This window comes from Sorex araneus, chromosome 3 (genome assembly GCF_027595985.1).
Source record: "Sorex araneus isolate mSorAra2 chromosome 3, mSorAra2.pri, whole genome shotgun sequence".
Classification (NCBI taxonomy): Eukaryota; Metazoa; Chordata; class Mammalia; order Eulipotyphla; family Soricidae; genus Sorex; species Sorex araneus.
This window is the reverse complement of record NC_073304.1, coordinates 228,900,958-228,924,151: the sequence shown is the minus strand read 5'-3', so window position 1 is coordinate 228,924,151 and position 23,194 is coordinate 228,900,958. Positions and strand designations below refer to the sequence as shown.

The 23,194-nt window shown below is 54.6% G+C and overlaps 1 protein-coding gene across 1 annotated transcript in view; it reads right to left on the bottom strand.

The window, feature by feature from the left end:
* Window positions 1-10,053: 10,053 nt before the first annotated feature.
* GNA13 (G protein subunit alpha 13) overlaps window positions 10,054-23,194 on the bottom strand; it is a 43,486-nt gene continuing 30,345 nt past the window's right edge. Inside the window, exons 3-4 of the mRNA XM_055131365.1 lie at window positions 20,669-20,719; window positions 10,054-15,415 (exon numbers count right to left, since the gene is read on the bottom strand). Of these exons, the coding sequence (XP_054987340.1) occupies window positions 14,843-15,415; window positions 20,669-20,719 (624 nt within the window). The 3' untranslated portion in view covers window positions 10,054-14,842. The remainder of the gene's footprint in view (window positions 15,416-20,668; window positions 20,720-23,194) is intronic.

Here is a 23,194-nt window from a genome sequence, read left to right as displayed (position 1 = left end):
ATAAAAATATAGGGGCTGGAGTGATAGCACAGCAGGTAGGGCATTTGCCTTGCACGCGGCCGACACGAATTCGATTCCCAGCATCCCATATGGTCCCCTAAGCCCTGCCAGGAGTAATTCCTGAGTGCAGAGCCGAGTCACCCCTGAGCATCGCCGGGTGTGACCCCCCAAAAAGCAAAAATAAAATAAAATAAAATAAAAACAACAGGGGGGGTGGGAAGGAGAGAGAAGGAAGGAAAGAAAGAAAAGAGGGAAGGAAGGAAAGAAGGAAGGAGGTGGCTGGGGGCTGGAGTGATAGCACAGCGGGTAAGGCGTTTGCCTTGCACGCGCCCGACCCAGGTTCGATTCCCAGCATCCCATATGGTCCCCTGAGCACCGCCAGGGGTAATTCCTGAGTGCAGAGCCAGGAGTGACCCCTGAGCATCGCTGGGTGTGACCCCCAAAAAAAGCAAAAAAAAAAAAAAAGAAGGAAGGAGGAGGGAGGGAGGGAAAGAAGGAGGGAGGGAGGGAGGGAGGAAGTTGTTTTGGGCGCTGAATCCAGGCTTCTGCCACCTTGAAACAGGAGGATCCGGGGAGCTTAGAGGCAGATCCCCCACTCCCGCCCAACCCAGGAACCGCAGAGGTGGGTGCTGGGTGCTGCTCCTGTGTGATCTCAGGGAGGGGCACTGGGCCAGGAGAAAGGAGGGGCCCCCCTCTGAATTCGGGTGCAGGGAGGGCCCTGGGCTTTGGAGAGGCCTGACCTTGGGGGGAGCAGGGGGCCGGGGTATTCACGCAGGAGCCAGCCCAGGGCAGAAGCAGGGGCGCAGGGCTCCCGCCCCCGGGAGGGCGAGAAGGAGCTGGGGACCGGGAGGCAGGGGAGAGACACGAAAGTGGGCACTGGGACCCGGCTCGGGTCCAAGTTGGGCCTGGCTTGGGTCGGCCACGGACCCCAGCCACACAAGCACGTAACAGTTGCTCAGGAAGTGTCTGCTGGACAGGTGGACTTGGCTTCTAGGACATGGAGGGGGGTGGCCGCGGGGAGTGTGTGGACACAGAGGGGCGTGGACAGAGAAGGAAGCTTGGAGTCTCCCCCAGGGGAGGAGACAGGGAAGGTCGGGATGGGGAGGGGGCAGCGCAGGTGAAAATAAAGAGGTAGCTCTTCAGCAGCGGGAGCACTTTAAGGAGCACTTCTGCAGTGGGAGCACCTTAGGGTGCTTTAGGGAGCACTCATGCAGTGGGAGCACCTTAGGGTGCTTTAGGGAGCACTCATGCAGTGGGAGCACCTTAGGGTGCTTTAGGGAGCACTCATGCAGTGGGAGCACCTTAGAATGCTTTAGGGAGCACTCATGCAGTGGGAGCACTTTAGGGAGCACTCATGCAGTGGGAGCACCTCAGAGTGCTTTAGGGAGCACTCATATACAGTGGGAGCACCTTAGGGTGCTTTAGGGAGCACTCATGCAGTGGGAGCACTTTAGGGAGCACTCATGCAGTGGGAGCACCTCAGAGTGCTTTAGGGAGCACTCATGCAGTGGGAGCAGAGGGGCCTGGGGGACCTGGGCTCTGGCCAGCTGAAGAGGCTGGACGTGACTGTTTCCTCTGTCGGAGCCTTGGTGCTGCTGAACGCTGGTGACTCATGTGACGCGTAGGTGGGTGGCCTGGGGGCGGAAGGGCCATCCAGGGTCAAAGACGGTTGTGAGGAAGGTGGTGGAGAGAATGAGGCGCCTGTCAGCAGAAACAGGAAGTCAGGAGGAGGGTGAGCAGGGGAGGTGACACATTTGCTGCTGAGGAAGTTTGAGGGGACCAGGGCACATCTCCGGGCAAGGGGAGGTGTACGCACAAGCTGGACCGTTTCCTCTGGGTGCCCACAAAGGCTCCCCACATCCTAGTCTTTGGGACCTGTGAAGGTGACTTAATGGGGTGGTGGGCGGTGCATGCAACAAGACCTTTGCAGATGTGATTAAGTGAAGGTCTTTTTTGCTTAGTCTGGTTTTGGGGACCAAAATTTCTCATTCTTACCAGGCACAGATCGTGTCCTTCAACCAGCCTGCAAAATCCTGGGGAAAGTGGCCCCAGTGCCTTTGCACCTGCGCAGTCTTCTTAGTCTTCCCTGATGTGCTCCCTACCTTCCATCCTCCTGACAGATGGGGATCTTCTGGTGCTGGGGGCTGGGGAATCATTTCTCCCCTCCAACTAGCTGTTCAGTTCAAAGAAAATTTTTGTGTCTACGCTCATCCACCATGCGGCCTTTGTTTAATTTGTTTTTATATTATGGGGCGGGGGGGGAAGCTTCCAAACAATTCTCAGAGGAGCCTGGGGGCCCCTCCAGGTGATTCTCTGCCAAGCAGCCTGTTGGCCCAGTGCAAAGGCCCGAGGGTGTGGTGCTGCTCAGACTCTGCCACGCTGGGGAACCCCCAGGATATCCTGGTGGTGCTCAGAGGCTGTGCCCAGAGCTGCTTGGGGGACCCTGCGGTGCCGGGACTCGAACTCAGGTCAGGCGTCTGCCAGGAAGCTCCCTAACCACTGAACTCTCAGCTGGCCCCTAGAGCAGAACTTTCTGGTTTAATTTTTAGTGTTTGGGCCATACCCAGTGGTGCTCAGGGCTTACTCCTGGCTCTGCGCTTAGGGATCACGGCTGGCGGGCACAGGGGGCCGTGTGGGATGCCGGGGATCGGACGGACAGAGGTCAGTCGTGTGCCTGGCAAACACCCTCCCTGCTCCCTCTCAGCTCAGCCCCCAAGGGGAGGTCTTGAACTGGGGGACTGTTCTGGATTATCCGGGTGGCCGTGCAATGTTCCTTAGAACAGGGAGTCCCGGTGGATCCCATCAGCAGAGGGGAAGGGAGAGGCGCGAGCTCGGTGGTCTTGCAGGTGGGGGGGGGGGCACGAGCCCAGGAGAGTGAGCAGCTGCCCCAGAAGCAGAAGTGGTGAGACTGACACTCCGGGAATGGTCGCGGGCAGCACCCTGGTTCACAGACTCCCAGAAGTGCGACAGGGGGAGGTTTCTGGGGCTCCCGACCACCAGGAGGGCGTGCCGTGATTTGTTGCAGCGGCCGTAGGCCGTGAAGACAGAAGGCCCTGGTGATCCCCCAAACTTGGGGGGTTGTTTCCAGACAGCTGCTGCCCTCCTGCTCGGGCCCCCCGAGTCTTGGGAAGAGAAGACAGGCAGAACTTCAGACAGGATCCGGGTAATTGGGTCCCCCACAGAACCCACACACGGCCACGCCAGGCCGACCAGGGGACACCCCAAAGGTTAATTCTTCAAACCACGTGGCCAGGCTTTCTCCCAGCGGAGAGCGTTTTCCTAACCACAGTCACGGGTGCGAATCCCCGGGTCCCCGGAACGCAATGCGAGTCTCGCCCTTCTGAGGTAGACGTTTCACTTCCTACCGCATGAGCCGGCCTCCCGTGGGCCAGGCAGACTTGCAAAGGTCGCGGGAGCGCCCTCGAAAATAACTAGGGCAGGAAGACACCCCCGCAAATTCCACTTGATCACACCTGGTGGGGCAAAAAGAGAGGAGGACTGGGGGCCAGGCCCCACCCCCCGCCCCGAGATCCCGTTTTCTCTGTATCCACCTTGCCTGGATTAGAAAAGTTTGTGAATGGAGGGGGCGGAGCAATAGCACAGCGGGGAGGGCATTGGCCTTGCACGTGGCTAACCCGGGTTCGATCCCCGGCATCCCACCTGGTCCCCCAAGCACCGCCAGGAGTAATTCCTGAGCAGCTTCTCCATCGTATGTTTCCCCACAAAGAAAGAAGAACTGGACGTCACGGACATTCACCGAGTCACGATCCATGTTCGTGGTGCTTAGCCACTCACGTCAGTATTTTGCGGACATGTATTTTGCTGACAGATCCTAGCACTCTAAGACCAAGTTCAACTGCTCACGAGCCCTCCAGCCAGCCCCGGAGACCCACACAGCTCTTGCCTCGGGGACCTTAGCAGCGACGTGGCACCTCTGAGTTGCAATGGTCTTTGGAGACTTCTCGATGTCCAGCTCTTTTATTTATTTATTTGCTTTTTTGGGTCACACCCGGCTATGCTCAGGGGTCATTCCTGGCTTTGCACTCGGGAATCACCCCTGGCAGTGCTCGGGGACCATATGGGATGCTGGGAATTGAACCCGGGTTGGCTGCGTGCAAGGCAAATGCCCTACCCACTGTGCTATCGCTCCAGCCCTCTTTTATTTTTTAATTTGTATTTATTTGTGTGCTTTTTGGGTCACACCCAGCGATGCTCAGGGGCTACTCCTGGCTCTGCACTCAGGAATTACCCCTGGCGGTGCTTGGGGACCCTATGGGATGCTGGGAATCGAACCCGGGTCAGCCGTGTGGAAGGCAAACGCCCTCCCCGCTGTGCTATCACTCCGGCCCCTCCAGCTCTTTTAGGAGGAAGTTAGGAGGGCGAGTGGGAAAGCGGGCAGGGACAGGAGAATGAGACAGGGAGAAGGGAGACAAAGATGCCCCCGGGAGTGGGATAGACAGAGACGAAAACAACTGTCGTGTCCTCGCCTTCCCATCCCCTGCTGGGTACTGCGGCCGCTTCTGCTCTCCATGTCTCATAAAAATAATACTTTGGGACTGGAGCGATACACAGCGGGGGAGTAAGGCATTTGCCTTGCATGCGGCCAACCCGGGTTCGATCCCCGGCATCCCATAAGGTCCCCAAGCACTGCCAGGAGTAATTCCTGAGTGCAGAGCCAGGAGTAACTCCTGAACTTCTCTGGGTGTGATTCAAAAAGGAAAGATAAATGACTTCATCAATGAAGCAATCGGTGGCCAGAAAGGCTTAGTTATTTGTCCAAAGTCACACAGCTCGGTGAGTGGAGGAATGTGCGCATGAATCCAAGTTCATCTTCAAAGTTTTTTGGGGGGAGGGGAGGCGGGGGGCCACACCAGGTGGTGCTCAGGGATTACTTCTGGCTTTGCACTCTGGGGTCACTCCTAGCAGGCTCAGGATCCATATGAGTTGCTGGGGATTGAACCTGAGTCTGCCACATGCAAAGCAAGTGCCCTACCACTGTGCTATCACTCTGGCCCCAAAGTTCTCATTCTTACCAGGCACAGATCGTGTCCTTCAACCACCCTGCAAAATCCTGGGGAAACTGGCCCCAGTGCCTTTGCACCTGCTCAGTCTTCCCAGTCCTCCCTGAGTCCTTCTCAGTCCTCCTTGGTGCTGGGGGCTGGGGAATCATTTCTCCCCTCCAACTCCCTTCAGAAGCTGTTCAGTTCAAAGGAAATTTTTGTGTCTACGCTCATCCACCATGCGGCCTTTCTTTGATTTGTTTTTATCTTATGGGGCAGGGGGAAGCTTCCAAACAATTCTCAGAGGAGCCTGGGGGTCCCTCCAGGTGATTCTCTGCCAAGCAGCCTGTTGGCCCAGTGCAAAGGCCCAAGGGTGTGGTGCTGCTCAGACTCTGCCACGCTGGGGAACCCCCAGGATATCCTGGTGGTGCTCAGAGGCTGTGCCCAGAGCCGTTTGGGGGACCCTGCGGTGCCGGGACTCGAACTCAGGTCAGGCATCTGCCAGGAAGCTCCCTAACCACTGAACTCTCAGCCGGCCCTAGAGCAGAACTTCCTGATTTAATGTTTAGTGTCTGGGCCATACCCAGCTGCGCTCAGGGTTTAACTCCCGATTCTGTGCTCAGGGATCATGGGGGACCATACGTGGTGTCGAGGATCGAACCCTGGTCACCTGCCTGCAAGGCAAGGGTCTCCCCCGCTGGACTGGCTGATTTTATAGTAGACACGACATGTGTGGTGCAGGCCTGTTTCTGGCACTTCTGCAGGGCGCACGGGCCTCGGCTGGGTCGTCTCTGCCTTCTGGGAGTTTCGTTTTCACTCCGCTCCAGGCAGAAAACAAAACCCTTGCACACGTGCTGCGTGAGGGAGACAGGGCGGGCCAGTGGCAAGCAAGCGAGAGGCGGCTCTGTCCTGCTGCTCTGTACAGTCGCCCTTTGATTGGCTGATTGATTGATTGATTGATTGATTGATATTGAATCACCGTGAGATGCAGTTACAAACTCTCATGATTAAGTTTCAGTCACATAGTGATTGATCACCCATCCCTCCACCAGGGTACATTTTCCACCACCAATGTCCCCAGTATCCCTCCTGCCACATCCCCCCGCCCCATCCCATCCCACCCCCTGTCTCCACGGCAAGCACCTTCCATCTTATTCTCTCTCTCCTTTTGGGCATTATGGTTTTCAGTACAGATGCGGAGAGGCCATCATGTTTGGTCCTTGGTCTACTTTCAGCACGCATCCCTCCGACCATCACTTCCTTGGTGGTCCCCTCTCCATCCCAGCTGCCTTCTCCCCTGACTCAGGAGGCCGGCTTTCAGCCGTGGAGCCATCCTCCTGGCCCTGTCTCTACTGTCCTTGAGCGTTAGTCTCCTATTATGCTACTTCATATTCCAAATGAGTGCAGTCATCCTATGTCTGTCCCTCTCTGACTACAACTGCCCTTTTATTTATTTTATTATTTTATTTTTTTGCTTTTTGGGTCACACCCGGCGATGCACAGGGGTTACTCCTGGCTCTGCACTCAGGAATCACCCCGGCGGTGCTCAGGGGACCATATGGGATGCTGGGAATCAAACCCGGGCCGTCCACGTGCAAGGCGAACACCCTACCCGCTATGCTATTGCTCCAGTCCCCTACAACTGCCCTTTTAAACACTCATTCTGTGGATGAAAATAACAGATGGGCTCCGGGGGAAACGGGAAGATGGAACGCAGATGGGATCTAGGCTGGGCAGTGGTCCCGGGGACGGTGTGCGGGGCTTTTGCGGGCGGGCGAGGCCCTGCGCTTGATCCCCAGGACTCCAGGCGACTCCCAGCCCTGCTGGGCGGAGCCCTTCTGGCTGCCGAGGGGTGGCCCCGCCCCTGCCAGCAAGCCCTCTAAAAATTCATAATGAATAAAGGAAGATGAAATGCCTCCTGGCGCTCTCGCGCTGGTAGAGAGGTGACACGTTGGGGTCTATTTGTGGCCGTGATGTCACAGGCATTGTGACATGTCACACACCAAAAGGCTCAAATTCTTTTTTTTTTTTTTGGGTCACACCCGGTGATGCACAGGGGTTACTCCTGGCTCTGCACTCAGGAATCACTCCTGGCGGTGCTTGGGGGACCCTATGGGATGCTGGGACTCGAACCCGGGTCGGCCGCATGCAAGGCAAACGCCCTACCTGCTGTGCTATCGCTTCAGCCCCTCAAATTCTTTTTTTTGCTTTTTGGGTCACACCTGGCAATGCTCAAGGGTTACCTCCTGGCTTTGCACTCAGGAATTACTCCTGGCAGTGCTCAGGGGACCATATGGGATGCTGGGAATCGAACCCGGGTCAGCCTCATGCAAGGCAAACGCCCTACCCGCTGTGCTATTGCTCTAGCCCCTCCCTCAAATTCTTAAAAGGCTTGATCGTGCCTGGAATTCCCAGTCTAGAAAGAAGGAAGGGATACAATTCAGTGGCTTTCATACCCACACAAGAGCTCTGTGTGACCTAAGTGGAGAGAGGGGTCCTCACCCCCCAAAGAAGGCCCAGGCCAGCCCGCCCAGGCCACCAAGCCCGGTCCATGTTCGGTGTCTGCAGACCTGCTGGTCTGGACACGTCCCACCCTGGCACAGGGCGGCAGAGATTTCGGGGCGGGGGGGGGGGGTGGCTGCTTTCATTTACCATCGTGGTTTCATTTTCTCTTTTCTCGGCTTTTGAGCCACACTCGGGGGTACTCAGGACCTCCTCCTGGCTGTGTGCTTGGGGGTTGGGGGGTTGGTCAGGCCGAGCGGCACTCTTAGACGGTGTGGGGTGCCGGGGATGAAGCCCAGGCCTCCCGCATGCAAAGCATGCACACGGGCCCACGGGGGTGCCACCTCCCTGGGGCCCCCTGTCACGCTTTCAAGGCTCATCTCTGCGGTAGCCCACGACCACACTTCCTAGTACCTCTGAGTAAGAGCCTCCATCCTTGGGTTCCACTCGCCAGCTGGACACGTGGGCGGTTTCCATGACTTGCCGATGATGACTAGTGCTGCGGTGAGCACGCAGGTTCACCGCTTTGTACGGTGGGTTTTCATTTCGCCCAGGCACACATTAGGCAGAAGCTGCTGGGTCAAACACTAGCCACTTAATGGCGTTTTGGGATGTGTGTGTGTGTGTGTGTGTGTGTGTGTGTGTGAGAGAGAGAGAGAGATGGGTGTTGGGCTATTCTCAGCGGTGCTCGAGGCTTTCTCCTCTATGCTCAGGGAGTGTGTGTGTGTGTGTGTGTGTGTGATGGGTGTTGGGCCATTTTTGGCGGTGCTCAGGGCTTTCTCCTCTCTCTATGCTCAGGGCTCCCTCCCCGCTGTAACCAGGGGACCATCTGCAGAGCACTGGCCAGGGACAACCACATGCAAGGCAAGTGCCTGACCCCCGTGTACCATCTCTCCGGCCCACGTCGAACATTTCCATGCCAACACTTGAGGGTCCTGCTCTCCGACTCACCCATGACAAGGGGGGGTTCCAGTTCCTCCAGAAAGGCCTGGAGTGAACCAGCCTGAGTCCAGACATCAGAACATACTCACGCCGGCTCTGCCGTCCCCCCAAGTGGGCAAAGCCCATCACTGGGCTGTGGCAGTGCCCACTCGCCCGCCAATACGCGCCAGGTGAGACAAGGAATACGCCAGCAGTTCCCCAGTCACTGTGAACGCTGCTCAAGCTGCCAAGGAGCGAGGCTAGTGGGCGTCCCGCACAGGACTTGCGAGAACAGCCTTTCCCTGTGCCCCCCTCCCCGCCCACCGAAAACCTCATCTGGCCACCAAAAAAGCACCGGGCAGATGCCAACAGTGACAATCCTGAAGGGCTTGGGTAGCATTCCTCTCCCCAGAACCGCCAAGGGGATCAGAGCCGAGGGAAGCATGGGACACAGATGTCAGAGCTGAGGGGGACACCCCGGAGATACCCCGAGTACCACCGAGGGCTCACACTTGGGTGTGGTTTAATGGCAGCTCCAAAACTGACGTTACAGCGACAGGACAGTGGCCTGGCTGAACTCTGGACTAGAAGGGGTCGTCAGGGAAAGACGAAGGGAATGGGAGCCAAGCATGGGCATCCCTTAATTTTTTTAAAAAAAAAAGGTATCGCATTTGGTCCATCAACTTTAACAAATGCATTTTTGCTCGTTCGAGATGCAATTAGGGGCAAGCAATTTTTAAAATATTTTTGCTTTTAGACCACACCTGGCCTGGCTCAGGTCTTATTCATGGCTCTGAGCTCAGGGATCAGTCCTGGCAGTGCCGGTGGTGGTGGGGGGGGGGCATATGGGATGCAGGAGGTCAAACCCAGGGAGGTCAGTTGCAAGGTAAACACCTTCCCTGCTGGACCAGCTCTCGAGGCCTCTTCTGCAGGCGAGAGAGTTGGGAGCCCACTTCCTTGGATGTGGTCCAGGCCTGCATCAAGTGCAGCCTGTGGACGTGTCCAGGCGGCTTCGTGTGCCCAAAGGCCGGGTCTGCAGTCGGTGGCCTGCCAACACTTCTCAACGCCAGCACCAGATGTTATACGAGTCTCAAAATCGAAGTTTAAGGGCTGTAGTGATTGTCCAGCGGGGAGGGCAGTAGCCCCGCACACAGCTGACCTGTGTTCAATCCTTGGCACTGCCGATGGCCCCCCAGACTCCGTCCAGGGGTGGTCCCTGAGTCAGAGACAGAAGCAAGCCATGACCACTGCCGGATGGTCCAAAACTTAAAAAAAAAAAAAAAAATCAAATGCAATCTACCTTGGTTTTTTTTTTTTTCTTTTTGGGTCACACCCGGCGATGCACAGGGGACCATATGGGATGCTGGGATTCGAACCAGGGTCGGCCGCGTGCAAGGCAAACGCCCTACCCGCTGTGCTATCACTACAGCCCCTGGTTTTTGTTTCTGCCTTAGCCATGTCAGCTGGTGGGTGAGATATTTTTCCTTTTTCCAGTGAGAAGGCATAAAAAAGTGGAAGAAAGCTGCCTCAGGCGCTAAATGGAACTTCAGCTTTCCGACTTCAAACCAAGATTCTGTCTTACGAGTCACATGGATCAAACTGTCAATTTAAATACCATTGTAGTACTGGGTAGTTTGTAAATGTTTATTAAACGTCAGTATTTTTTTTTACAAAGCAAATATTAATAGCAAGAGGCAAAAATTTTGCAAACTATGTACAAAAGTAAAAAGCCTTAATTAATGAAACCAGCCACTTATTTTTATAAAACCAGACCATTCTTTACCACATGTACAGCTCCCTTAGAAATCATTTATTGCCGGTCCCAAACACAAGCCATTTTACAATATCAGATCGTGTGCTTAGTTCCAGGAGTTATAAAAAGATAAATGTGTAAAAAAAAAAAATCTCAAGGCACAAATACTTTTATACAGAGCTAATACAAATCATGTTTTTGTTAGGTACAATAATGATGAGGTTGTTACAAAATATACTTTTGGATAAGGCTTCTCCTGGGGAGTGGGCTTCTAACCACCTCCGAGCACAGGAGATCCAGAGAACATTTTGCGATTGTGCTTTCAAGTAAAGAGGTAAAAGAGAGGGGAAATGGCAGTTTGTCGCACTGCTACAGACAGATACTTTCAAAGACTCCAGCCTACCCAGCCCTCCCTCTTTTATTCCCTGTACCATCAACTAGAATGAGTGGGGGGTAAATGCATCACCTAGGACCGCGAGAAATCGTCTCCGCGAGCTTCTAAACGCAACCCCCAAACACGTAGCAAGTAGCACACTGCCAACACATCCCTTCATTGAAGATGTTCGTGGGCCGGGTCTTGTCTATCGCAACGCATCTGGGCATTTTCATCGACAATAGATTTGGAAAACTTACAAAATCTGTTAGCCCAGCGGGGGGTGGGGGAGGGGCGGGGGGAACTGCCTTATCATTAATGCTTTCTGATCTGCCTACATTCTGGTATTTGAAATCAGGTTAGACCTGGATGTCTCAAGAGAGAACCTATTTTAGCATGTTAACGATACATTCAAGTACAGACAGAAGGCGGCTAGTGGTACAAACACGGGTCTGCAAGTGGGTTATCACATACCAGCCGCAGGCTGGCATCAACCTGACGGCACGAGGGAGCCATCAAACCCCGCCTGTTTACATGGTTCCATACAGACACCTACTTCAACCTCTACTCTGCATTTAAAGTCCTATCGTACCATAAAAGAATGGACATGTTCTTTATCATTATTTGGAGATGCACACACGTAGTACAGACACACAGACACACCACGCTAGAGTGAGAAACCGACCTGTCTCCGATTGGCTAAAAATAAAATCAGTACGTCAAGCAGCACAACACATGGACAGAGCGTCCATGCCAAGTGACATCTACAGTGGCCAGAGATGGCGACCCAGTATTGAGTCAGAGCTCCAGGTGAAAAAAAAGACATTGGCAAATTTCTGTTCAGACTCCTCCCAGGAAACCAAGAGAAAAGAGCAGGGAACAGAGCAACTTTCTCTAGATTTATTAGGGAATTCATTACAAATGTTTGACTGAGCTTTAACAGGCACGATTTCGTGGATCCAAACAAGAAATGAAGAGTTAACACTGATATTTAGTCTTCTCATTACATAAACAGATAATAAAACATGGCTACAAACTGCACGGGCAGAGGTTCTTGGTCCAGGGCTGGTTTGGGGTTTTGCTGAATGTGTCATTATATAACAAAAGCACCCGCGCGAGGGATTTTCAGAGTGATTTGAGCTTCAAGACGTTAAGTTGGTAACTTTATTCTTCATATAAATAAGGCATAATCAGATATGTGTACTAATGCTGAAAATACATCTTATCAAAAAGCATAAATACAAATACTTGGGTTTACACTGGAAGTTAAGATTGATTCCCTCTTACCAAAAAAAAAAAAAAAAATTATAGGGCGTATGATTTCGGTTGCATTTGATTCAATACTTCTAGTTATTCTTGTTTTGGTATGAAGGTAATCTTCCTTCTTTCGACTTGAAACCGAGTGAGGCGGATTTCCCTACACAACCTCACTGGGAAGGCTGGCCAGAGACTCTTTCCTGTGAAAATCAAGGCCCAAGGCAAGTTCCCAGGAAACAAGGACTCTGCCACTCTGGCAGGCCTTCCCTGGCGGCCAAGTGTCCTTTCCAGCTAATGCAACTGGAATGAAAGAAGTTCAATCTCACACAGGACTTGGCAGAAAGCAGTCATTTGGGCTAGTGGAAATTATATGGAAGTGGCACGGGCATATCTTAAGGAAACATGGCACAAAGCAACTTGCCCCCATAAAAGTCAAGGCCCAAATCTGTGGTGTTCTTTGATTTATAAGGCAACTCTGTATGGTATACATTTCCTCAAAGTCAATGAAGACACTTGTGTGAGAGGTCTTAAGAAGTCACCGAGGAGAACTTTTAGATTCAAGAACAGAAGGGAATAGAAAATTAGGCACGTTTTATTCCAAATCACAAGCACGAGAAAATCAAACACATATAAAAAAATTCTAAATGATCCTTTTTAAGGGGAGGGCAAGGGGATTCAGCAGAGTGAAAAATAAGAGCACCCTTTGAATTCCATTCACTAACGTTCATCTCCCTCTTCACTTAGTGGTTCTTTAAAGGCTCTCTGTTTCCATGCTTTAGTCATCAAACTTATCAAAGGGATCAAAACCAATCTGTGAACCTGGAGACCTTCCGATGGAATCAGACGGTTCTACTGAGGGTGTAAACAGGCCTGCTAGGAGACACTGCCCCCAGATCACACTCCATACTTACTGGAAAAGAATGGTAACTCTGAGACATCACACACCCGAGGAACGAGAATCGCCAGCGCCCTACAAGACTCTTATCCCTGTGGTAGTTACTATTTCTCTGTGGGAGTCAACGTGGGGAAACGTGGATGCTTTCTGCTTTGTCAGGCACAATTTATTATCTATATTCACAGATGTGACCTTAAATATAACTTAAAGAAGACTAAGTTTTCTCTTGACACCGAACACTTAACTTTGGCCTACACTGGAGTTAAAGAAGTTAAAAGTTATGCCTATTTGATAAAACTCTGTGTGTTCCACTTACGAGTAGACTAGTTGAGAAAAAAGTCCAAATGTTACTGTGCATGTATTCAGATATTCTTGACAACTGAATGATTCTGATCCTGTGTATTTAATCAAATGTACTTGCTTTCTTTTTTTTTTTTTTTGGCAAGAAGCTCTAGCTGAAGAACTATGCAACATGCATGGCTTCTACTCTGAGCACTTGGTAGGGTGTCGGACTGCTATGCTGTAGCTCGCGCATCCCCGCGGCAGGCAGGCGCTGGGGACACAGTGACGGCGGAGCTTCAAAGGCAGAACAGGTCAGGGCTGGGACGGGCGGCCCTGGCCACTCCGGGGAGCCCTCCTCCTGTCGGGCCGGGGGGGCCCCCACAGGGTGAGAGCTGCCGTCCAGCGAAGGTGGGTATAAGCCGTATTTCTGACCAGTCTGTGGAGGACTTTCTAGCCAACAAAATACCTGAGAACAGTCAGCAATACAGTAAAGTGACAGATATCACAGTCTTCATCACAAGTTTCAGGAAAAGGAGAAAAGCTGTCAGGACTTCCCAAGTGCCCCCACCGTGGCATTCTGCTTCTCCCATCCGATTCCCAGCCCGCTCCCCACCCCCGAGGCAGCAGCCCCTCGGGCAGACTCGCTGAGGACATTGTGGCGGTCACCAGGCTACTACATGGGCGCGTTTCCATTGCTAAGTGGTGGTGGTGGGGGTAGGGAGCCAAACGTAAATCCTCTTCCGGTGTGAACCGAGAAAGCGACTCCTACTCACAAGCATCCTTAAGACATTCAAGAAAAAGGTACCTCAATAAAGCTGGACTTTTCACAAACAATAATGATACAAACATGTACATACTGTAGTTTTAGAGACACACCAAGAATAAATAGGAATCTCAAATAATGCCTCCTCGAATAGACTTGACAGAGAAATACTGCCCTTGGCAACCACCTCGTGAACAGCCAAAAAAAAAAAAAAAAAAACCAAAACAGTCCCTCACATGCCACAGAGCAGGGCTGCGGGAACGGCCAGGGGGGACACACAGGCCACGAAGAGCCGGCAGGGAGCGGCCGAGCCCCAGAGACAGGACTTGGAGTTGAGTGGAGGCCCCCCTGGTCCCCAGCGGGCAGTTCCCGAGCCAGCCCGGCCACCAGCTTGCCCGCCCTCTCCCGTGGCTGCCACGGCCACGGGAACAGGGGCGTGCCCGTTTCCCCCGAGACCCCTGCCCGCCTTCCGCTCCCTGTACCACTGCGAACGCCCACCGGCACCAACCAGAAACCCTTATGTAAACTTTAAAACTCGAAGCACACGACCTTCGGACACCCGCGAGATCTGAGCAGGCGGGAACAGCAGTGGACCTCGGCAAGCGGAAGAGGAGGAGGGTGGGACCTGGACACCACCCCAGCCCGCCCCCCACCCTGAGCCCGGGCGGGGCGGGGCGGGCGTGAGGAACCTTGTTTGGGAAGCGCGTAGGCGTGACCTCGGACTGCAGGCCCGGAGGGACGCCCGCTCTACTTGGCACGACAGGAGAGAGAGTTCAGTCTGCGAAGTCGGAGAATTTAAAGCCCGGAGGACACCTCGGCTGCGGGCTGGCAGGAAGCGAGGCCGTCCCCTCCCCCGCCAGACCCCACCTGCAGTGGACACCGGCGATGCGTTACTCAGCAGCTTTCAGCCACAAACCCAAGTCCGCAGAAGGACTAAGATTTCCAAGAAGTTAAACAAGAAAATCAAGGCCTCTTAATTTTTTTTTCCTTTTTTTCCTAATTCCTATTGTAAACGGCTATTTAAAAAAAAAAAACAAAACCAACAGGAAACAATCGAAAAGACAAAGAGCTAGGAGCAGAGCCCGCCCCACGGCCGTCACTGCAGCATGAGCTGCTTGAGGTTGTCGTGCAGGATGGTGTCCTTCACGTCGCGGAAGACCAGGCGGATGTTCTCGGTGTTGATGGCGGTGGTGAAGTGGTGGTACAGCGGCTTCTGCTGCTGGTCCCGGCGCTTGCTGCGGAAACACTCCACCAGGAACTTTTGGACGTCTCTTAAGCAGTGCGGGTCTCCTTCGAACTCCAGGAAATAGTCTTTGATGCTCACGATCTGCACTTTCTCCTCAAGCAAGTCTGTCTTGTTCAGGAAGAGAATTATGGAGACGTTGCTGAAAACCCGGTTGTTGACGATCGTCTCGAAAATGTTCAGGGACTCGGTGAGGCGGTTGGTCAGTCGGTCTTCCATGAGCACCTGGTCAAATTCACTGGAGGAGACGAGGAAGAGGATTGATGTCACGCTGTCGAAGCACTCAAACCAACGTTTCCTTTCTGACCTCTGCCCGCCTACGTCAACCATTTTGAAAGGGACGTTTTTAATTTCAAAGTCGTACTCATGGATGCCCTTGGTGGGTCTTCTCGCGAGCAGAATATCCTGTTGGGATGGAATGTAATCCTGGCAAAGAAAAAAAAAACAATTGTTCTGTATTTAGCAAGGCAGATGGAACCGATGTTACGTGTTTGTCGTGCATGCACTGTCAGTCTGGTGAATTAAGAGGTTGGCACAATCACCTAACAGCGCTGACTACAGGAAAACACCAGGCTGGAGCCACAGCAGAGCGGGTTGAGCGTTTGGCTTGCACGTGGTTGACCCAGGTTTGATCCCCGGCATCCCATACGGTCCCCTGAGCACCTCTAGGAGTAACCCCTGAGCATCACTAGGTATGACCCTCCCCCCCCAAAAAAAATGACCATCACCACTGTTCTCATTAAGAATTGTCAATACTTGGGGCTGGAGCGATAGCACAGCGGGTAGGGTGTTTGCCTTGCACGTGGCCGACCCGGGTTCGATTCCCAGCATTCCATATGGTCCCCTGAGCATTGCCAGGAGTAACCCTTGTGCAACGCCGGGTGTGGTCCAAAAAGCAAAAAAAAAAAAAAAATTGTCAATATATTATTCTTAACAAAGACTGCCTTAGGGGTCAGAACAGCAGCACAGTGGGTGTCTGCAGTGGTTCTAGCCCTGGCGCCCACTATGGTTCTCCGAGCACTGCCAGGAGTAACCCTGAGCATCACTGGGTGTGTCTCCCCACCCCCACTGCATAAAAAAAAACCCAAAACAACCACAAGCGCTTCAAACGTCACTGCACATGAGCCACATCTCCGCTTTTTCTGGCTCCTGCACTGTAATCCTGCTCCAAGTCTAAGCCGACACATCACGGCCGCCGCCACCTGTGCACCTCGCCGACTCCCTGGCACCGCCCACTTTCCGGCAGAGCCGAGTGACGAGCAGCTCACACATCCTCCCGAGCTACAAGGTGTGAAACGCCTGCGGGGACCAACCCCCAGTTCCCGTTCTCGGTTTCTCTTCTCCCCCGCCCCCCTCCCACCCTCCCTCCCACTCTCTTCTTCCCCTTCTTTGGACGGGGGCTGGCAGTGCTCAGGGCTTACTCCTGGCTCTCGACTTGGTGATTAACCACTGAACCATCTCCCTGGCCCCTCTTTATAGCACTTTTGAAATAAACGGTTCTGCAGTGCACCCCTCCAAGAACCCCCCCAAATCACACTTTCACCAGGGCACTGCATGGCGCCGCTCGTACTGGACAGCGTGTGTGGGAATCACTTTCTCAACCGGCGCCCACGAGCCCAATGTCCTTGGGGTCCTTTCCTGGTTCTGCCCAGGACAGTCCAGTAGCCGTCCCAAACTTCTCACCTACCGGACACTGCCAGGGGCTCGGGCCAGAGCTCTGCCAGAGAGACAGGTGACCACACGTGGCCTGCTGCCTGGAGGGCGGGCGGTGCCAGGGGCCACTGTGCCCGCTGGGGGTGGGGTCGGCCTGAGAGCCCAGCGGCGTGGCCTGCCCCCCACCCCCCTCACTGCGCTGCCCTCCCCACACTAACCTGGGCTAGTATTTTTCCAGAACTTTCAAAGAGCTTTTCTGGCCACGGAACAGAAGAGCTCTTAATGATCAACATCAAAATCCAGACAACTGAAAAAAATTAGAAAATCAAGGCAAGATTTAAAAACAGTGCCAATGGGACTGGAGCAATAGCACAGCGGGGAGGGCGTTTGCCTTGCACGTAGCCAACCCAGGTTCGATTTCCAGCATCCCATAGGGTCCCCCGAGAACCGCCAGGAGTAACTCCTGAGTACAAAGCCAGGAGTAACCCCTGTGCATCGTCGCCGGGTGTGACCCAAAAATAAATAAATAAATGATAATAATAAAATAAATAAAAACAGTGCCGACGGCTACATCCAACACTCTTATCTGAACGCCTTCCCGACGCGCGTGGCGGGGTCTGGAGCCCACTCCAGTGTGTGTGCACACCTATCCGGACGGTGTGCAGGGGGCCCACGAGAGCGAGGAAGCAGGCAGGGCCCAGCTCCTGCAGGTCTCGGTTATCGGCAGCCGAGGCCCCTTAGAAACTCTCGGTCTCTGAGGCTCGGGCAAGCGCCCGGCACGCTGCCTCCTGGCTCCTCCCCGAATCCTTTCCGACCTGCATTCTAACTGGGCAATCACACTCCGCGGCACGACTGCACACGTTTTAACCTAGCTCCAACACTCCATGGGTCAGGGCCAGAGTGACAGTGCAGAGGGCAGGGTGCTTGCCGTGTGCACAGCTAGCCCGGGTTCGATCCCTAGCACCCCAAATAGCCCCCGCCCCGTGCGCTGGCCCTGAGCACGGCCGGGGGTGCCTCTCCACAGCTGTCCCCCAAATTTTCATGCATGATTCCAAATGCTGACGCAGCTGTGTTTCTTTTACATATATACAGCAAATGGACTAGCGTGCTATAATTTATAGGAAATTCTACCAGTGATCCTTTGGGTTCTTTTCCACGTTTCTGCTTTAACGGGAATGGCATGGTTAGGATCTGGGGAGAGGGCAGCGGGCATGCTGTCCGACTCTGGCTCCCCATATGACCGATCACCTGAGGGCAGAGCCAGGAATAAGCCCTGAGCACAGCCAGCCGTGCACCCCCGCCCTCCGCCCCTGCAAAAAAAAAAATTAAAAAAGAAAGTGCCATCATTAAAATTTCACAGTCATTTTCTTTTATTTTTTCTTTGGAGCTATTTCCTGAGACTAAACAGACTAAAATCAGAAACTAGAGTCTGAGGCCAAAGGTTACAAGCGTTTGAGTGGCCTTGGACACGGAGTGCCCCAAAGGTGGGGCAACTGACCGTGCAGACGCGTGCCCCGCGGCCTCAAACATGCCAACCCGACCTGGCCCTGGAGCTTTCCTAGTTCCCGGAGAGGAAGGGTTCTCTGCCCCGGCTGTGGCGAGCCAGCCCCTGGGGGGGGGACGCCAAGACTAACCCCCGCACCCCCCACACGCACAGAGCACGCGGCGCGAGGGCCACAGTGCAGGGCCGTGTAGGGGAAGAGCGGGCTGGGACTCCCGGAGCCCTCGCTCGGCGCTCGGCAGCCACCTCCGGCCCGGGCAGACCCGCCACTGCGCCCGTGTCCCCACAACCCATCACTAAAATCCTAACCCCCCCTCCCAGGACCGGATACGCTTCAGGGCTTTTAGGAGGGATTTGTTTACATGAGGCTGTAAGGAAAAAGCACACAAGCCCGGCTCAAAGAGGAAACGGCTCTCACTGTCTCTGTCTGTCTGTCTGTCTGTCTCTCTCCTCCCCCTCCTTCCCGCCCCTCAGTCCCTGTGACTCGGGGCCCCTTGGCAAGGCTAGACTCCCTCTCACCAGACCTGCCCCCCCCTCCCCCGGCACCGTATCTGGGCTTGCAGCCTTCAGACCTGAGAGGAGATCCCTGCTAAGACACAGTCTCGCTTCCTTTGTTACTCTGTTGCGCAGCCTGAGCCGAGGCCCCAGCTCTGGTTCCCACGATCGCCCGAGAACCCTAAGCCCCAGGTGCCCAGGGTCACACACCTGGGACCTCTGGGCCGGGCCGGCTGCGGCGTCGGTGTCCGCACCCCAGAAGGCCAGGGGGCTGAGAGCACCGCAGGTGTCACCGGCCCTGGCACTTGTGAGAGGGACAGGAAAGGGTGCCCAGCTGCGGGGAGCGCCAGGGTCGACCCCCTTCCTCTGGACAGCTCCCCGGCACCCTGTAATTTGTTCCAGACACGGCATCAGTCTTGCTCCCAGCCCCAGCTGACCAGAGAGGGTCTAGACTTGCCAAGTGTCCACGGCACGCCCCGCCTTGTCACGGGCGTCAGAAATGCTTTACGACTGAGAGATGACCTTCCGGCCCATGGGGGGGGGGGGGGTGGCAAGGGGCAAGCGGCAGTGTGGCAGTGTGGCGACGGTCATAGAGGACCCACATGGCTGGAGTGCGCTCAGGGCAGGCCCCCTGGAAAGGCAGACGGAGGGGAGCAGGCACACGCGCACCAGCTGCAGCAGAAACACGGAGGGACTCTTCCCGATCAGCTGATCAGAGCTGGAGACATGGCACCGTCCCCCAAGCACCACCAGCAGCAAGCCCCGAGCACCCTTGGGTGTGGTACACACACACACACACACACACACACACACACACACACACACACACACACACACACACGCGTGCGCTGGTACGGCATCTCTGGAATTCTTGCCTAGGTAACAAGCAGGAGAAACCCGGTGGGCCTAACTGCAGAATGAAGTAGACCAAATTATGGAGAAAATACAAAAACGATCCTGCAAGAAAATAAGGTATTTTTTCCCTCTGTCTGAGATAGGAGATGTTATTTTCCTACTTCCAACAGTTTCATTTTGCTTTCCCTTCTGTTAGTTTTAAAGTTACAGACCTCAGTAACACACAGGATACATTAATATCTGTAACAGAAATTTGCTGAAGGGGAGGGAAGTGAAGGGATACTAAGTTCAGCTGATAGCAAATCACCCATGGGTCCATGCAAACTTAACATTTCTTTTTCCTTTTTTGGCCCCACCCAGAGATGCTCAGGAGTTACTCCTGGCTCCGTACGCGGGGGACCATGTGGGATGCTGGGGATCGAAGCCCGGGCGGCCGCGTGCAAAGCAAACGGCCCACCTGCTGTCCTACCAACACTCTCTAGGCAAGCAGCGGAGACCTTCCTCCCAGCGGCACCTGCCTGTGTGTCTAACAGAAGAAGCCGAAGCTGCCCTACTGCGGTGTGAGGGCGCGGGGCACGGCCGGGCGGGCGCGGGGGCACAAATCAACTCAGGCACGGGCAGCTCCTGATCCCGCAGCGCGGACAGCGTCTCTCTGCGGCCTTCCCCTCAGCCCTCCTGCCCGCTAGAGCAACGGGCACCCCAACTACAGAAGAAATCTGCTGGAAAGTTTTGATTTTTTCTGCTTTTTTTGCTTCTGCTTATTTAAAAAAAAAGAAGAAAAGAAAAAGATACCGAAGTAGAGTAAGTCGTGTGCAATCTCCTTTTCCAATGTACGCATCTTCCTCTAAGCTACTTTACAGCGCAGAAGGCATTCATTCTTCCAGGAATGGGCAGGAGAGGACGGCAGCGGAGAAAGAAACATTCCAAATAAAAACTAGAAATGGATCTGCACCTTGGAAAAGTGAAAAATCTTTCCCTTTCCTTAGCTAAGAATTTACTCTCCACTTTATTCCTCTAAAACAAAGCAGGAAGAATCCAAATTCTGGGAAATAGGAAGAAGCCAATACCTTAACACATAATTAAAAAAAAGAAAAAAAAGTTTTCCAGCACTGATATCCTGACTACTGCTTTTAAACAGTAAATAAACAAACCTTAGTTAAAAAAAAAAAACTTACTTGTTCTCCAAGTTTATCCAAGTTATCCAGGAAATATTTTACAGATTCACCCTAAAAACAAAAAAAGAAAATATATAGTTATTAGGGCTTAGAAATGGCAGTTGGTCACAACAGTTTACACTGCGCCGTCTGGCTGTGCACGTAACCCAAACACAGTCTGTTTAGTCACCCACTGCAGGCGGGGCGGCAGGACCCACTACAACACGAAATGTCCGTTTCTGCCCCAAAGTGCTCGGCCTGGCTCTTCTCAAACTGTCTCAGAGGGGGCCGGAGCAGCAGCACAGCGGGGAGGGCACTCGCCCTGGACACAGCCAACCCAGGTTCGATTCCCGGCACCCCCTAGGGTCCCCTGAGGCCCCGCCAGGGGTGACCCCTGAGCACAGCACCAGGAGTCCACCCTTGAACAGCGCCGGATATGACCCCCCCATAAAAAAAGTCTCAGAAGAGGGAGCACCCTCGACGAGCCTCTATTTGGCGGAGACTAAATGCAAGCATGCTTTGTGACAGAGACACGGAGAAGGCATGAATAAGAAGGGCCAACTTTTCAGATCCACTGAAGCCTACAGTTAGAACGGGGCATCACTTTTGCCCACGTCGTTCTGTTTGTTCAATGCCGGGCAGCTCCAGGGACAGCAGCCAGCCGGGCGGGGAGGCCGAGCAAGACCCAGCAGGCCTCGCCCCGCAGTTCCCACCCCCACCGCCCCCCCCCCCGAGACTCCCCAGCTCTGGCTGCCGGCACAAATCCCACAGCGGGAGAACTGGGCCCTCTGGGGAGAGGAGGGGCCCAAGTCTCGTGGCCGGGGCAGCTTCCCCCTTCCCGGGGGTGTTTCTGCTCCCGCCACCCAAGGTTCCGGCACTTCAGGTGATTTCTGGGGCGCCTGGAGTCACGAGGTCTGGAAGCAGCAGCGCCCCGACTCTGGCTCTCGGGTTTCCATTGCTCACCCTGAGATTCTTGGGTTTCTCAAAGGGCTTTTGTTTCCGTGCGCCCCGGCTATCAGCCTTTGCTGCAGTAGAGAACAGCGGCAAACTTACGGGAAATTTGTTCCTGCTAAAACATCCCCAATGAATCACGCCCAGCTCCAGCCCTCCGCGCAAGACAAGGGGCTGCCGATGCCGGCCGCTCGGTCACGGGCGGGAACTCCGGCGGGCAGCAAGGCCACAGCTGGGGACGGGGAGAGCGCCAGGGACCAGGTGCGTCTGGGTCCAGGGCCAAACTCGGGCCTGCTCGGGCAAAGCGACCTCCCTGGATCCCTGGGCTCTCCCGCTAGCCTGGGGAAGCGTTTCAGATCATCGTCAGCTTGCTTCTCCTGCTACCCCCTAAGAGGTGGCTTTCCAAAAGCTAGTCCACCGTGGGACAGAGGCCATACCCCTCGTTACACGAAGACTCACTGGTCCGGGCCGGGCCGGGCTGGCCTGGGAGCACTTGCCGCGTGTGGGAGAGAGGCCGGGTTCGGGCTGAGGGACAAGGCGACTCGGTCACGGCCCTCAATTGTGCAACATCAGGGCTGATCATCCACAACCTTCGTTTCTCAACTGCCACCTGGCCGACACAGGCCCCCAGAATATGCCAAGGGGCATGCGTAGGAACTGCAGTGACTGCGGGTGGGTGGGGGGAGCACTCCACGGGCTGAAGGGGAGAAGGGGGCAGGCACAGGGAAGGAAAAAGGCTGGAAGGGAGCCGGGGTCAGAAGGAGGCTGAGAGGGGCTGGAGCGATAGCACAGCGGGTAGGGCGTTTGCCTTGCACGTGGCCGACCCGGGTTCGATTCCCAGCATCCCATATGGTCCCCTGAGCACGGCCAGAGATAATTCCTGAGTGCAGAGCCAGGAGTGACCCCTGAGCCTCGCTGGGTGTGACCCAAAAAGGAAAAAAAAAAAAAGGAGGCTGAGGACCGCTGCTCCGGAACCCAGGTTAACGGAGTGACCCGGGCTTCCCAACGACTCACAGGGCCATTGCACAACATGAAGAAACCTGCACGGGGACTCTCCCCGCTGCCGGGAGCACTGGGGAAGCCACTGGCTCACCAGGCCAGGCGGAGTCACATGTGCATTAAAACCCAGGCCTTCTTGTATGTCTGCTTTAAACCCTGGAGCCCGCATTTGACCAACGGCTACAAACGCTAATTTCCTCTGTGTGATGGGTTAACTGTGTCGAGTCACTGAGAAGCATCACGTGTCCCCAGTCTTTGTTCCTCCCCCACAACAGGCCGGGAAGCTCAGCGCACGGCCCGAGCTGTCCACCAAGCACTCTCCCTGAGCCCCGCCATGCTGCTAGAGGGCGGGTGTGGGGCGTTGGAGCAGGGGCGGGTGTCCAGCCCCCGGCACTCCGGATCATCGGGGAGAAGAGCCCGTGCTTCGTCAGAAAGAGGGAAAAGGTTCCCGGGGCCCCCGACAAAGAGCCGGTGATCCCCCAGTCTCCCGGGGAGGTCAGGGGCGGGGGGGCACTGAAGGGGGGACTCAAAATGGCCTGTTTTCCTGGACTTGGAAAACTGGTATCATGTTTAGGGATCAAAGACGGTTCTTAAGAG